This window comes from Primulina eburnea, chromosome 7 (genome assembly GCF_022965805.1).
Source record: "Primulina eburnea isolate SZY01 chromosome 7, ASM2296580v1, whole genome shotgun sequence".
NCBI classification, from domain to species: Eukaryota; Viridiplantae; Streptophyta; class Magnoliopsida; order Lamiales; family Gesneriaceae; genus Primulina; species Primulina eburnea.
Genome location: NC_133107.1, coordinates 38483733 through 38501208, shown reverse-complemented (window position 1 = coordinate 38501208; position 17476 = coordinate 38483733). Strand labels below are relative to the sequence as shown.

Genomic DNA, 17476 nt, shown 5'->3' with positions numbered 1-17476 from the left:
ACTTATTTTGAGTATCTTTTGATATGTAAACAATATATACACGAAATTTGACAATTTTCATACATTATTTAAGATTGAATAAAACATATTTTGAGTTTTCTCTCAAATTCAAAGCTCGACTCTGTATACACTTTTGTGTGTTTCTCAAATCAAACTTATCAAGGCTTAACACTTTATGATGTTTGTCGATTATTCTTCACTCGGGTTGTCAAAGACAAGTTCTTTGAAGGTTCGTTTGAGATCGATTGTTATCTTCGTGAATATTTGTTGCTAGGCTTTTCGTAGCTTAGAGGTGAATATCACAAACCATTGTTTCAAAAAGATTGAGAAAACAAAACGTTCTTTGTTTCGTCTAATCGAGGGCGTGACTCCGTGTTTGATTGCGTTTTCTTTTCTTGATTGATGAATTGTATCATTATTATTTTTTGTAGGAAATTTTTAAAAGCCCAACAATCATTAGTACTATGGTTGAAGGAATTATGATACTTGCATTAGTCTCTTCTCTTCATCTCCTCTCTGGTTGGTAACTTGTGATCTTAAAGGAAGCTATAAAATTTTCCTTCGCTAAGTGATCAAAAATTTCTCGTCTTTGACGCATCAAAATTATATAGCGTTTCAACTAGAAAAGCGTTCTTCCTAGAAATTTTTTTTCACTCTTGCGCTTTAATAATGGGATCGTGCGTGATCCAGAATTTGTTACTTCTGCCAAGGCGATTTCCTCAACTTCTTTAGAGCCTACAATGGATTTTATTTTATGATTTTCCTAATGCAATAATTCTTCATACCATGATACTTTGGCAGTAAGATCATAAAAATCATGGAATGTCATCCCTTGGAATTTTCTCTAGGCTCAAAAATCAAGTCTTCGCTGCGCCATCTTCACATATTCTAATTCGGGAAGGAACACTCCTCACGTGCTTCTCACTTTCTTGAATATATATATGAAATCATTAGCAGATTTTATTGGTTTTTGGACAACCCTTGATAATTACGCTATACTAAATATTTGGCAATGTTATGAAAAATTGTGTATGGAAATGATGTTTCATGTCATGCCAAGTCACAATAGAATTTCGAGGTAGTGTTGCATACAAAGTGAAATTTAGTGCTAGTCAATGAATTGAGGAAAACACGTAGCTTGTAGTTAGAAAAATTATCCAAATTTTCTAATTCACTGCTACATGTTCAAGCTAGAATGACCATCTTCCCCTGAGTATAAATTGAAGTCTGGAATGTTGTATCCTCGTGGATAAAGATTATCACAATTAACAACATCAGGGCATGGCTTTTGAAACTCTGGTTGGTTGATTGGCCTTACCCATAAGCCATACAACTCTTGAATAAAATTACGTATAGTCTCAAAGTCCAAGGGTGGAGTCTGTTGTAATGGGTGTGGGGAATATATTGCCCTCCGAGTGTTATTCCCTTAATTTGGCACTGAATATCCATGTACTCCTCCATCACCATACATCCCTGGATGAATGTTAGGAGAATTCACCACAAATATTACCGGCCACTTGTTTACCTTTGTGTTTCGGCCCCATTCATCTTCTCTCGTGTGCGAAAGAGTATATCACTACAAAAAAAACAACAAACGACAAAACGATTTTATCCGTTTTCATAGGTAATTTACAACTGTTGTAACTGATGGTTTGTTGAAAGTGCGTTCAACCACAACGGATAAAATCCGTTGTCGTTGCTATTATTTGCGACATTTTAAAATAAGCGAAATATTTTATCGTCGCTAATTAGCGACAGTTTACGTCTATCATAATTAGCAACGGTTTTCCATACCTTCGTTACAATTAGTGACGGTTTTCCATAAATTCCGACGCTAATTTTATCAACGGTTTTTCATGATGTCCGTCGCTAAGTTTTTTAGCAAAATAAAAAAAAATTACTTTTAATAATTTAATAAATCTAAAAAAAAAACTTACAATCTGACTATGCTAACAATATTCATAATCTTTAACACTTAAAAATTTACCAAAAATTGAAACGAAAAAATTTATCCTAAATCGAAAACTAAAATCATTTAAGAGAGAAAAATTTAAGTGTTGTGAAGTGGTGTAGAAGAAAATGGACCGAAAACGTGATATTTATAGAAATTTTGCGACAGTTAAGCATAAATCGTCGCTAATATTTATTAAACCGTTGCTAATTTAAAAATTGCGATGGTTTTGCCTATAGCTGTCGCTATATTTAGCTACGGTTATGTAAAACCGTCATTTAGCGACGGTTTTAAATATGTCGCTAAATATAGCGACGATTTTAAGAAAATTTGCGATGGTTTTAAGCAAAACCGTCACAATTTTTAAATTACAAAACTGTCGCTACATTTAGCAACGGTTTTTTTAAATTAGCGACCATTCCGTCGCTACATTTAGGAACGGTTTTACCTTAAAAAAACGCTCAAAGACAACGATTTTTAGAAAACCGTTGTCTTTGACCACCCGAAAAACGCTAAAAGACAACGATTTTCTAAAAATCGTTGTCTTTTGCTTAAAAAAACGCACATACGACAACGGTTTTTACTAAAATCATTGTTAAAAAGCATACGATCGTATGTGCTTGTTGAAAGACGATTTTCTTGTAGTGTATTTTCCTTCCCTAACAGACCCCATAATTGGTTATTCCTCCAAGCGGCAGTTTTCACCTGCTTGAGAACCTCCTGACCCCCGCTCTTTGTCCTCACACAAGTTAGTTTCAGTCTCTTTAGCTTTATCATCTTCTAAAGACTTATTCTCCTTCTTTGAAGATTTTATCCACTCCCTTATTTCTGTCGTAAAGTCCATCATGAAAACAGTAAAAACATTGGTCATTTTTTTGAGATCACTATGGATATTTTCCTCCATGGACAACATAACGTTTTTTGAAACTCCCTCACCACCAGAAAATGCAATTCCTTCCTTCGTAACGTATTCTTCGAACTCGTGTACCAATTGTTCAACTAATCTTCCCTTAGCAACAGTTTCACAATGACCTTTCCCCTGTGATGGTGGAATTCTTTCGTGTTTCTCAATACGCTTTGAAGGCATTGTGGTCCTACCGGCCGTGACAATTTATTTATCATGAAAACTTGCGGGCGTGCCAAACACGTGATCGTGCCAGATGTGAAATGATCTGACTTCTTTATCAAGCGTTATGTGTCCCGATTCGACCGTTCTTTATAATTTCATCTGTATGAATTCAAAATTAAAAATATAAACGGAGGAAAATGATGAAATTATAGAGAGAATTCATGAACAACATCGACTCTAATTATACTATTACGAACTTGATCAACATTTTTACTAGAATATTGGAAGAACATGTTGAAGATTAAATAAATTTGATTGCTGGAAACTAAAATAAACATACAAATGATTGAGAGAATGCAAATGCTTTGTTGTAGCTTTTGTTGATTTTTTTGTCAAGAGCTTCTTTCTGATTCTTCTTTTTGTTTTTGTTAAACTCCACGTACAAGTTCCGACCACCTTCCACGATAATTTGTAATAGGTCATGGGTCAACTTCTCCCATAGTACTCACCAACTGAGAGTTATGAGATAAGATTCTCACATTTAATAAACTTTTATTGTTTATGAGTTTTACAGAAAATTTGAATAATGTTATAGAGCTTCAAATGAAGATGGAAAGAATAAACATTGAGCCCAAAGTTGATTAGGGTATCCATCTAAATCTAAATCTAAATTTAAATCTATAAATGTCAATCTGATAAAAAGTCAACAAATCTAACAGTGCATCCCCGAATTACCCTTCAATCCTCACTACAGGTGCCGTCCCCCATCCCTATCTTACTGCTGCTGTCTTCGCACTTTGACCCTTGGGTTTTCACTCTACAGGTATTCTTCTGCTTTGTTGATCTATTTTATCCGATCGTTTTCTTCAAATTTTTTGTCTTTTTTAATCCTTCTGAACGCGCAGTTTCCCAATATTTTACAGTAATTGATAAAAAAAATGTGATTATTGGTTTCCAGAATTTTGAGGATTCGAAGAGCGAGAAATCCGACCCAGTGAGGCAATGGCTTTGGTCAGTTTACCTGTTCTTTTTCCTGTTATTACACGTCATTTGATCTGATTTCTTTTGTACTGATTGGATGGTGTTTCTGTACCTTACTATCTTTATATATATGATTGCTTGATTGAGATTTCATACTTATGATTTTGGAATTTGTAACTGACGTATGTCTTTTCCCTGTTTTATTCCTAACAGATTTTGATTTTTGGAGTATTCGACAATCCTTGTTTTTTGTTGCATACACTTCCATTCATGCCTAAGAACTAAACTCTTTTAATATCATGGCGATTGTTGTAAATTGTCACTCGATATTACATTTTTGTTATTTGGCAAACTGAATCGATAAGATTTAATAGCTTATTTATTCTCCATGTATTTGCAATTGCTGTCTAAAAGCTTTTAATTCAGAATGCTGATTTTTGTCATTTATATTATTTATTAAAGATTGGAATGAACCAACTGGGTTACTTAGGTGCAAGTATGTTTTGGAGCGTACCCTTTTCAGATTTATTCATTCCGTTAACCTTATCTGGTCTTCTATACAGGTTTTGCATGCCACTAGCACAAGCAAAAATGCCTTGAAAGCACTAGTTGCGGCAGAGTATAGTGGTGGCGGCCAAGGACTTTGAGCCAGGTGTATTGACAAAACTCCTGAATTTCTTAAGATGAATCCTATTGGAAAGGCAAGTGATGATAAAATGGCAATGAATTGATTTAATTATGCAAATCTATCTTTGTTTCTGATTCTTTACTTTCTTTCTGTAGGTTCCTGTGCTCGAAACACCTGATGGAGCTTTGTTTGAAAGCAATGCAATTGCTCGCTATTGTAATTCCATATCTGCTTAAATTTGGTCCTTGATACTGCCTCACAACACTCTGACCCATTTATTGATTATGCCGTGCAGTAACTCGTTTGAAGCCTGATAACACATTATATGGATCTTCTATAATTGATTATATAAGTTGTTGGGTTTCAATTATGTGAACAAAAACGCTTGGGCTAATATTTTCTTTGGGCAAGTGGAGTGAGATTTCTCCACTCTAAAATCTTTTCGTTTTCATCAACCTTGGAAACAATTTCTCTTCAACAAAAATCATTCCCAAGAAATATATGTGCCATGAACTTATTTTAAAATTTATATTCATTACTTTTATAACTAAGAGCCCAACAAGTCAGTAGCCTTTGTTTCAGTCATTCACTAGCTATATTAGTGTCTTAAGCATACTCTCTTATTCTATTACTTTCGATTTCATGATTTGGCAGGGACATATTGAGCAATGGATTGACTTTTCAACTACCGAGATTGACACAAATATTGGGCGATGGTTGTACGCACGACTTGGCTATACTCCACATTTTCCTCCAGTATGTCCAGCCTACATTCATTTCACTCCTGATGTGAATCTTGACACGAATAAATAACAAACACGATTAAAAATAAATCGCACCCTCTATTCAATTACGATATTAAGATTCGTGTGTTTTTTCCCGATCTTTTGAATCAAGTATTGTGTGATATTCACCTCTAAACTAGCAAGAGTTTAGCAACAAATAAACACGAGGATAAACAATCGAAAACTATACGAACCTTCGAAGAACTTTGCCTACGACAATCCGCACAAGCAACGATCGACAAACGCCACAAAGTTAAAAACTTTGATAAGTTTGATTTTGATTTAACAAAGCTTGGCTTTGAAAAGTTGAGAGAAAATTCTCAAAGGGTTTGATAAACTCAAAATATTATGTGTATTGTGTCTTGAATTTCGTCCAAATACATTATAATAAAGAAAAGATATCAAAAATCTAGTCTCCTAAAATAATAAAACTCTAGAAAAGGAAACAAATCCGCGCAGAAAACACTAGGCACGGACCCCGGGCAGACCTCCGTGTCTGGGTCCGTGTACATACTGTAAAACTCTTCAATCGGGATCAAGGGACACGGACCCCGTGCTCACCTCCGTGTACGGGTCCGTGTAGGCGCTGTATTTGCCAATAACAAAGGGCACGGACCCCGTGCCTGGGTCCGTCTCCAGGTCCGTGGAGCCACTGTAAAAACTCATCCCAGCTTGTAAAGGACACGGACCTCGTGTGCAGGTCCGTGTACACGTCCGTGTAGCTTCGGGTTTCTCCAACAATGCTTGAATGACATTCCGTTGGCCTCCAAACGTACTCCCATGCATCACGACTTCTTCAGGCTTGCTCATGACTCCTTGTAGTGTCTCCTTGAATCTCTTTAGTCGACCCCTCATGATTGGTCCCTCCGGCAACTGCAAAGGATCCCATGCTTTCCTTGGGACGTCCACGTTCGCATCAACTCCTTTGTTATATTTACTCTAATCAGAGAACCTTTTCACCATAGTTGTTACTCTAATATTTCCCCGCTTTTGTGCCGTCTGAAGAGATTGCCATTTCTGCATTAAAGAGAGCTCACGAAGGTTTGAACACCCATCTTGCCTCTAACACCCACTTTGTAAGGTCCGAGATGTTATCAATTTTATGAGACCCCGAAAAGAAAATATTATTGATGGCATTTTTGTAAATAAGTGGAAAAATAGTTGAGTTAAATTTGATGGCAATTTGGTAATTAAGTGGAAAAATACTTGAATTAAATTTGATGGCACTTTCGTAATTATGGAGGGACCAAATTGCAAATAGTGGAAAGTTGAGGGACTAAAGTGCAAATATGGAAACTTTGGTGGGACACTTGTCTTTCCATGCTTTGAACGTGTATTCCTCATCCCAAATTCAGAATTTCAGCCAAGAAAACCGAACCTCCATGGTTATTAGCTCCAAGTTTTCTTTATATCTTAGAAAAATTATTGTGCAAGATCCGGCCGTCTGATTTTCGGCCCGAGTATAGTTCTGTGATCCTCTCGACACGAGCTACAACTGGACGTAAGCTTTATTGAATTCTGGTATCATTGGAAATTATGATATTGTAGGAATTTGATATAATTCATATATGGTGTTCTGGACATGTTAGACATTGTAGAATCGAAGTCAGATCAGAAAACAGATTGATTCTGGAATTGTTATGAAATTCTGATTTTATTGATGGAGAATTGAATAGATTTGGATTATAGATTGATTACAAATTGTATCGGATATGGGTTATGATTTGTAATTAATATCTGGTGATATGGTATTGACGGGAATACTGAGATTGTACCGTTATACCGTCGATTTTGAATTAAATCCAGATTAACCAGATTCAGTATTGAATTGAGAATGGGATATTGATATTAGTATTCCCGTTATGTCCTTTCAGATTTACAGAGACAGTCTTGAGTTCAGAACTGAGATTGCTTCAGACCGTGACTGCAAACGAAAGGTATAAGTCAATGTGGTATTGGGAGATGGACTTAAGTCGGTTTAGACTTGGGTTTCCCTAAATCACATACTTTACTTTATTGCATTGATATTTGCATTGATTGATGATATACTTGTTTTCTGGAGTTATAGATTACAGGTATTAGACGAGTAGTCTTATGACAGAAGTGCCGTTAGTGGTGGGATCACCACGGGCATATTGCACGATGTCATAAGATGGTGTATTGGCGGATGTGCCAAAGTCTGTCACTGGATGTTTGGCTATCGATGTGGATAGGATGGTGGCTTTTTCTATTACTGTTAATCAGTATTGTATCGATGTGGATAGATTAGTAGCTCTTCTATTACTGTTAATCGATGTCATATCGATGTGGATAGAATTAGAGTTGCTTCTATTACTGTTAATCGGTACTATATTGATGTGGATAGAATAATAGCTTCCTCTATTACTGGTAATCGATACCGTATCGATGTGAATAGAACTGGAGTCTTTTCTATTACTGTTGATCGATACCATATCGGCGTGGATAGAACTGGAGTCTTTTCTATTACTGCTAGTCGATATACGCATGCCAACTTCTGGAATCTGGATCCCTAGACTAGGATTGAGTCTAGTCTGAATGATGTAGCTACGAGAATGATTGGTAGTTTGATGTTACTTATGTTTCAGAATTTGAAATATATTCTGATCATAAAAGCTTGAAATATCTCTTTTTCACAATCAGAGTTGAATATGAGACAACGAAGATGGCTGGATTTATTGAAAGATTTTGATTGTGAGATTAAATACTATCCAGGGAAATCCAATGCAGCAGCAGATGCACTGAGTCGAAAGGTATGTTCGTTATTCTTATCGACTATGAGAGTCTCCAATTTAATAGAAGACTGCTGTTTGTCTGGATTAGTATTTGAGACAGATCAGAAACCCATGAGATTATGTGCTATTCAAGCGGAACCAGAGCTAATTTTGAAAATTAAAGCGGCTCAGAAAGGTGATCAGAATATACAGAAGTCGATTGCTATGGTTAAAGCTGGACATCGATCGGAATACCAGGTTCGAAATGGTATTTTGTACGTGAATAATCGTTTAGTTGTGCCGAATGTTTCGGATTTGAGACAGCGAATACTGTCAGAAGCGCACAACAGTCGTTTTAGCACTCATCCTGGTGGCAGGAAAATGTATAATGACTTGAAGACACAGTATTGGTGGAAACAGATGAAATCTGATGTTACTGAATTTGTAGCCAAGTGTCTTAATTGCCAACAGGTGAAAGCTGAAAGAAAGAAACCAGGAGGATTATTACAGAGTTTGTCCATTCCTGAATGGAAATGGGATCACATTTCCATGGATTTTGTGACGCAGTTACCGAGATCCTCCCGAGGTTGTGATGCGATTTGGATCGTGATTGATCGGTTGACCAAATCAGCATGCTTTATTCCATACAAGATGACGTACAGATATGACCAGATGACGGATATTTACGTCAAGGAAGTGATTAGACTGCACGGAGTGCCAAAGTCGATTGTTTCAGACCGTGATCCTCGGTTTACTTCGCACTTCTGGCAGAGTTTGCAGCAAGCTCTCGGTACGAAATTATATTTGAGTACCGCATATCATCCACAGACTGATGGACAGTCAGAGCGTACGATTCAGACATTGGAAGATATGCTGAGAGCTGTAGTGCTTGATTTTAGCACTGGATGGCAAGATGCATTGCCTCTTTGCGAGTTTTCGTACAACAATAGCTATCAAACGAGTATTGAGATGGCCCCATTTGAAGCGTTGTACGGAAAAAAATGCAGATCGCCTCTTTATTGGGATGATATCTCTGAAGTTCCTGAGACTGGACCTGACATGATCAGAGATATAACTGAAAAAGTGAAATTGATTCAGAAGAAAATGAAGGCAGCTCAGGACAGACAAGCCAAATATGCCAACCTTCGACGACGACCGTTGGTATTTGAGGCAGGAGATCGAGTATTCCTGAAGATTTCTCCTTTCAGAGGTGTTGTCAGATTTGGCAAGAAAGGGAAATTGTCTCCACGATATGTCGGTCCTTATGAAATTCTCGAGAAGATAGGAGATCGTGCCTATCGACTAGCATTGCCGCCTTCATTATCTGGAATACATGATGTTTTTCATGTATCGATGCTGTGGAAATATCTCCCTGATGATTCACATGTTATTCAACCAGAAGAGACTGAGCTGGATGAGACATTGACTTATGTCGAGAAACCGATTCAGGATTATCGATCGTAAAGAAAAACAGCTCAGAACAAAGACGATTCCACTTGTGAAAGTTCAATGGACTCGTCATGGTGTTGAAGAAGCCACTTGGGAGACTGAATCTGACATGAGACAGGAATTCCCAGCATTGTTTCACTGATATAAATTTCTTATACAGTTTTGTATATACACTCCTTATGGATATGATTGATTACATGTGATTTCGAGGACGAAATCATGTCTTAGAGGGGGAGAATTGTAAGGCCCGAGATGTAATCAATTTTATGAGACCCCGAAAAGAAAATATTATTGATGGCATTTTTGTAAATAAGTGGAAAAATAGTTGAATTAAATTTGATGGCAATTTGGTAATTAAGTGGAAAAATGCTTGAATTAAATTTGATGGCACTTTCGTAATTATGGAGGGACCAAATTGCAAATAGTGGAAAGTTGAGGGACTAAAGTGCAAATATGGAAACTTTGGTGGGACACTTGTCTTTCCATGCTTTGAACGTGTATTCCTCATCCCAAATTCAGAATTTCAGCCAAGAAAACCGAACCTCCATGGTTATTAGCTCCAAGTTTTCTTTTATATCTTAGAAAAATTATTGTGCAAGATCCGGCCGTCTGATTTTCGGCCCGAGTATAGTTCTGTGATCCTCTCGACACGAGCTACAACTGGACGTAAGTTTTATTGAATTCTGGTATCATTGGAAATTATGATATTGTAGGAATTTGATATAATTCATATATGGTGTTCTGGACATGTTAGACATCGTAGAATCGAAGTCAGATCAGAAAACAGATTGATTCTGGAATTGTTATGAAATTCTGATTTTATTGATTGAGAATTGAATAGATTTGGATTATAGATTGATTACAAATTGTATCGGATATGGGTTATGATTTGTAATTAATATCTGGTGATATGGTATTGACGGGAATACTGAGATTGTACCGTTATATCGTCGATTTTGAATTAAATCCAGATTAACCAGATTCAGTATTGAATTGAGAATGGGATATTGATATTAGTATTCCCGTTATGTCCTTTCAGATTTACAGAGACAGTCTTGAGTTCAGAACTGAGATTGCTTCAGACCGTGACTGCAAACGAAAGGTATAAGTCAATGTGGTATTGGGAGATGGACTTAAGTCGGTTTAGACTTGGGTTTCCCTAAATCACATACTTTACTTTATTGCATTGATATTTGCATTGATTGATGATATACTTGTTTTCTGGAGTTATAGATTACAGGTATTAGACGAGTAGTCTTATGACAGAAGTGCCGTTAGTGGTGGGATCACCACGGGCACATTGCACGATGTCATAAGATGGTGTATTGGCGGATGTGCCAAAGTCTGTCACTGGATGTTTGGCTATCGATGTGGATAGGATGGTGGCTTTTTCTATTACTGTTAATCAGTATTGTATCGATGTGGATAGATTAGTAGCTCTTCTATTACTGTTAATCGATGTCATATCGATGTGGATAGAATTAGAGTTGCTTCTATTACTGTTAATTGGTACTATATTGATGTGGATAGAATAATAGCTTCCTCTATTACTGGTAATCGATACCGTATCGATGTGAATAGAACTGGAGTCTTTTCTATTACTGTTGATCGATACCATATCGGCGTGGATAGAACTGGAGTCTTTTCTATTACTGCTAGTCGATATACGCATGCAACTTCTGGAATCTGGATCCCTAGACTAGGATTGAGTCTAGTCTGAATGATGTAGCTACGAGTATTGTTGACAGTTTGATAATGATTATGTTTCAGACTTTGTTACATATATCTGTTACCTGATTACATGCTTTATATTGTTTATATGATTGCATGTTTCGTTGATTTATACTGGGAGTATATTCTCACCGGTTTATCCGGCTGTTGTCTTGTCTGTATGTGTACTTGACAACAGGCGGGACAGGTTCAGGGTCGAGGAGATGAGAAGAGATCGAGTTAGAGTGGAGACTTCGGACTTTGATCTGAGATAGGGTTTGGACACTTGATATTAGTTGTTAAACCCTAGTTTGAATAAATGTTTATGATACAGGACTTGTATTTTATATACTGATATGTATATATGTCTTGATTTCACTACGTTCCGCATTTAAAAAAAAAAAAAAAAAAAAATTAGACCCTGTTTTATAATTGATTAATTAGTCCCAAAGATGATTAAGAACTTGATTAGCGTCCGGGTCCCCACACACTTTGTCGGGCATGGTGTCACCCTTGCTGACATTGTTATGACATGTAATCTGTTTTAATGGGTTTAAGGTTATCTTGACCAAGAGCTTTACATCAGAATTCCCGCATGTAGAGAGGTACTTTTGGACCCTGGTTAATCAGCCAAATTTCCAGAAATTACTGGGTGATGTTAAGCAAGCAGAATCTATCCCACCAGTTGCTTCCAAGTAGCCTTCGCAACCAAAAGAGCCTGCTAAACCAAGAAGGCAAAGGAGGAGCCAAAGAAGGAGGTTAAGACTGAAGAAGCGAAGCCTAAAGATGTAGCCTAGGAAGAAGGTGTGCCCAAGCCGAAACCCAAAAACCCATTGGATCTTTTGCCTCCTAGTAAGATGATATTAGATGAATGGAAGAGGCTTTACTCAAACACCAAGACCAACTTCCGCGAGGTTGCCATAAAAGGTAATTTCATTGAACGTGTAGATTTCAAGTTTTTGTATGTTTATAAAATCGATATTTTTATCATATGTATGGAATCTTTGCTCTCTATCCTTCTCTTTTTCCTGAATGGGGGATGGTTTGGCGTCAAATCTTGTGTCAAGAGTTTTTCTGTTGCCACCCCGAATAAATCATATCAAGCTATGCGTCCTTTCTTTTTATAAACTTTTTGCTAGGGGTAGTTTAAGAATTCCAAGCTATGCCTGTTTTTATTGGCTTGCATCTTTCCTTGTGTTCTATGCTTCAAGTGGGTAAATGGAAAAATTATTTGTTCCTCGAACTTGTCATAATTGCTGATGATCAAACTTGATTATAACGTTTATCAGAGAGTATGTTGATGTGAGGTGACCGTTGCTTTGTCGGGTTTTTGGATTTTGGAATGTCTATTGTTTTAAATGGGTTCTTAACTTCCTGCCTCATTGGGCTAATCATTCCCTTTCCTTTATTTGTGATGGGGTTATCTTGATAGAGGTCGTAAACTGTGTACTCTCCAAGTTGCTGTAGACAACCAGTATAGATCAGAAATTAGGATATGGTGCATTTGTCATGACTGGTTGCATTTAAACTTAAGCTCATGCTACCTGTTTATTCTTTAGTTTAGTGTTCGGTGCTCATACTTTTCTCGATCTTCTGGTTTCTGGGACATGTATGATCCTGAGGGTTACTCTCTTTGGTACAAATACAATGATATGAAAACACAGTCTCTTTTGTCACTTTGAACAAGGTTGGTGGATTTCTTCAACGAATGGACTTGGCTCGCAAATATGCGTTTGGGAAGATATTGATCATTGGTTCAGAGGGCCCATTCAAAGTGAAGGGATTGTGGCTTTTCCGTGGTACAGAAATTCCAAAGTTGTGCTCGACGAATGTTATGACATGGAACTGTATGAGTGGACTAAGGTGGATATCAACGATGAAGCTCAAAAGGAACGCGTCAGTCGGATGATAGAAGATGCTGAACCTTTTGAAGGCGAGCCTCTCTTGGATGCGAAGTGCTTTAAGTGAAGAAAATCTGTGCTTGACCTGTAGTTTGAGGTTGTAGATTTATCTTTATTTTGATTTTCTTGATTCTAAATTTATCCTCACTGAATTCCTTTATTACCAAAACATAATTTAAATCTGCAGCTGTGTCTAAATTTTGTGATTTTAAACAACTCGCTACTGTCCTTTATATGTGTGCGTATGCGTTTGTTTTGAAATGAATATGGCCGAAATTTTCGGATCCGGATCACCACGGTAGGTGATGGTGTGCGATGGATTATTTTTATTTTTTATTTTTTTTAATTCTTTTTTTTTTTCTGCTTTTTTCCCCTCTCTTTTTTTCTTTTGTTTGCCCTCCATTTTTTTCCTTCTTTCACAAATATTAGCCAACAATTTTATATGAAACTAGCAACCGAGGTGCGTGTGCCATGAATATATGAACCTGATATATTAAACATTCATGATATCTCAACATCATTACACCAAAATATTTTGTATCATGAATATATTATTGAAATTCAATATATTCCGAAGATTAAATAAATATGTCAACCTAAATTAAATTAACACATTAAAAACCATTTAAAAAACTTATAGAAACTTGAGAAGAACTAGATAGAGAAAATTGAGCATCATTTTCACATCAATTGTACAAAAATAAAATAAAATTAGATAGATGATAACAAACAAAAAAAATCAATTCACGACTACATTAACATGGAACATCGAAAACAAAAATGCAGAAGGTTCCAATCACAGTGTGAGCGTATGCAAAATTTAAAAAAAAACACACACAGAGAATTCACAGAAAATATGCGAAACATAAATATATAAAATAAAATGAGTTTGATGGTAACAAAGAGAAGAAGAGAGAGATTAACCTACCTCTTACTTGTACAGATCCATTGTATAAAGTAAAAAAAATTGATCCGAAAGAGAACTGTTTTCAATGGAACCACCTTTGAAGCAGTGGCATGATTATTTACGTTTTTCACACTCACCCTATTATTAAATAAAAAAATTATTTTAAAAACTATAATCGATTTTTAAATTAAAAACAAGTTTTTTCCTTTTCTCTTTATTTAAATATTTGGTGGTTTAGTTGTCAAAAGAATAAACTAAAGTTATATTTCAAGAATAAAATATCAATGTAGTAAATAAATTTATAGTTTAAGCTAAAGAATAAACTAAAGTTATATTTTTTAAAAGTAATTGCTACTTTATTTTTTTAAAATAAAATTATATTTATTTAAAATTATATTATAATAAATAAGTATCATATTTTTGATAATAAATAAGTATCATATTTTTGATATAAAAATGATAAAATTATCAAATATATATCAATGGATAAATTATATAATCAAATACAACATATTTTCAAAATATTTATAAATATATAATAAAATATTTTAATCTCCCTTGATAATATTATAATTATATAATAGTAAAATTATAATTCATTAAACACATTATATACATAAATAAAATATATTTTAATATATTTGATAAAAATATAAAAAAATAAAAATATATTTTATTTATATTTATTTTAAAGTACGACTCGAAATGCCACGAAACTTATCATAAATATTTAAATCAATTGTGAAAATTCTCGACCATTGAAGTTACAAAAATCGGAAATTAAAATGTTCTTTATGTGATGCCGTATCGGTCCTTCACTCCTCGCGCGCTTTCGGTTTTTCACCAAAAGATTTGTCTTTTATGATTTAAAATTTTCATGTTAAACAATTTTATGAGTTTCAATGGATTAATGTTAGATTTTGAAAAACTGGAATGATGATAAATTTTGTTTCGGTAATCCGAAAAAAATACATCCGGACTCTAGTGACAAATATTTATTTCTTATATGTTGGAACATTTCAAGTTTGCAATCTTGATTTTGATGTTAACAAAACTTGTTATCTAGTTACTAATAATTTACCTTAGTGCGCAGACAGCTATAACTGAAATAATCAGTTTACAAAGCCACAACTGAAGCTATCAGAGATGCCAACTGATTGAACCAACTAATTGCGGAAAACTGAATCAGTCAAACTGGTTTATCAATAAGCAGTTCAGTTGACTGTCCAGCTCATAAGTGATTCAACAGGAAGACCTCAGAAGCTTGGCCAGCCGATGCTGTGTCTAACTGTCGAAGAGCCCAACTGACCAGTTCAACTGAAGGAGTGAAATCAGTTCAACTGACGAGTCAACTCATTTCACTAGCCCAACTAACGATCAGTCAAGCTGACCAGTTCGCAGCATCAGTCAGAATCTTTCAATTGCAGATCAAGACAAGCTTATTCAAAGTGGATTCCAACTGTGCGTGAAGGTACAAAGTCATTGTCCAGTCAAAGGACAATAATGGACATTGCATCAGAGTATTAAAGACAAAACACTTCAGTTGGGCAGTCGAAGAGTCGAGACACAAAGTCCAAGAAGCCGATTCAAATTGCAACAGATACATAAATGAGTTTCACAGTATGATATAAGCTCTATGCCTATAAATGGAAGATGAAAATCAGTAAAGACTCAAGAAGAAGAAGAGTATACAACAAGAAGAAGCAGGAGAAAAAGAACCAGATACAAAACAAAAAGCTTCTTCTAGAGAGAAATGAAAGGGCACGCACATTGCACTTCTGCTTTCAGAAGCATTTAGCCCTGAGGGACACTTTATCGTGTTATCAGCTTAGAATAGAAGCCATTTTCCCTCTGTGTGTGAGAACATCCTTGTTCAGTTCTCACACACAAATTCTCTCAACCACTCATATACAGTCTTGCACAAAGACTTAAACGTGTGTCAGTAGTCTTTGACACATAAACGTTAAAGAAATGTTGGCTGGAAGGTGTTGCCTTCAGTCGTAGCTAGGAGTTCAATTTAGGTAGTAGTGTAAGTCCTAGCTGAGTGGGTTTGTACAAAAAGTTGTATAAATCAAAATCTTCTAGTGGATCCTACCCGAGGTGATAGAAGGGGTGACGTAGGAGTAGTTGAAGTCTTCGAATATCCATAAACATATCTTATGTATTTAACTGATTAACTATTGTTTTTAAACTGTTTTGATCAGTTGGAGTATTCGTCAGTTCAGTTTTCTCCATAACTGAATTGATGAATGCAAAAACCAATATACTCTTTTTCAGTTATTCTGTTTACATAAGTTAAAATGTTTTCTAATATAACAGTTTTTTTTTCACGAATGATTACTTAGAGTTTCTTCCGTTTGGTTTTAATCAAACTCGATTTAATTCATCGGTGTTAATATTCTTAGAACACGAGCTGTTGCAGCTCATTGGAGAATATAGTGTTCGAAATGCCTACGAAGACACTAGCACACTCGATCCTTTAATTGTTATCAGAGGAGGTTGTTCTAAGAAGAACATTTGAAGAAAACTGTGTTTTAAACTTTTCTACTTTAAAATAGTGTTAAAAGCTATTTAAAAGTATTTCCTACTATTTTCAAAACTATTTGAAAATATTTATATGTCACTCTTTGGTAAAGAGTTGAGAGGATTGGTTCTGCAACTATCGTTGTGACCACTTCTCTAGATTCTTTGCTTTGGGGTTTTAATCAGCCTGCAGGAGACTGAGAATCATCTGCAAAGATGCATAGCTAAATTTCTTGTTGAACAAATCTTCAGTGCAAGCCTACAAGGTCAGCTGTTCTTCAGACGAAACTTATCAATTCTGGGACGTTGGTTGATTAAATCACCAGTTGTATTCCAGTTGAGCCTAGTCAGAGTCTGATCGACCAGTTAGTCTGTGAAGAAGTCAAGTTCAAACAGTTTAACTCGTTTCTCTAGCAAATTTGAACTCACAACTAATGCATCATTTCAAGCAGTCAAGCAACCAGTTGATGGTATATCCAGTTCTGTCGCATAAACCAACTGATATCTGATGTTTTTTAAAATATGCTACTGTTGTAGTAATTTTTTTTGTTCAAATAATGTATGTACTTAGATGTAAATACAAGGAAATTTATTTAAATAAACATCATGTTACTATGTTTCATTGTGACTGAATGGATATTTCCAGATCTTTTGTCTACATTGCTTCAATGATTATAATATCTGAATTAATGATTATGTGAATATTTTTCAAATACGGGTGCTTATTCAGTTTCTGAAGGGGAGTTCTCGCCTTCCTCTCAAACTGAAATTATTGTCATTCACTTTTATAAAATTCAGTTGTTGAGAAAAATTCTTTCCTTTTCATCAGCTGAAGAATAT

General features: G+C 35.5%; 1 protein-coding gene across 1 annotated transcript; it reads left to right on the top strand.

The window, feature by feature from the left end:
• The first annotated feature begins 3850 nt into the window (after window positions 1-3850).
• On the top strand, window positions 3851-13490 carry LOC140837503 (probable elongation factor 1-gamma 1). The gene is given in 8 exon segments (XM_073203721.1): window positions 3851-4031; window positions 4565-4702; window positions 4785-5385; window positions 6420-6455; window positions 11864-12231; window positions 12901-12957; window positions 12960-13119; window positions 13122-13490. Coding segments are annotated over 4 exon segments (438 nt in total). The 5' UTR covers window positions 3851-4031; window positions 4565-4702; window positions 4785-5385; window positions 6420-6455; window positions 11864-12162; the 3' UTR covers window positions 13274-13490.
• Window positions 13491-17476: the final 3986 nt, after the last annotated feature.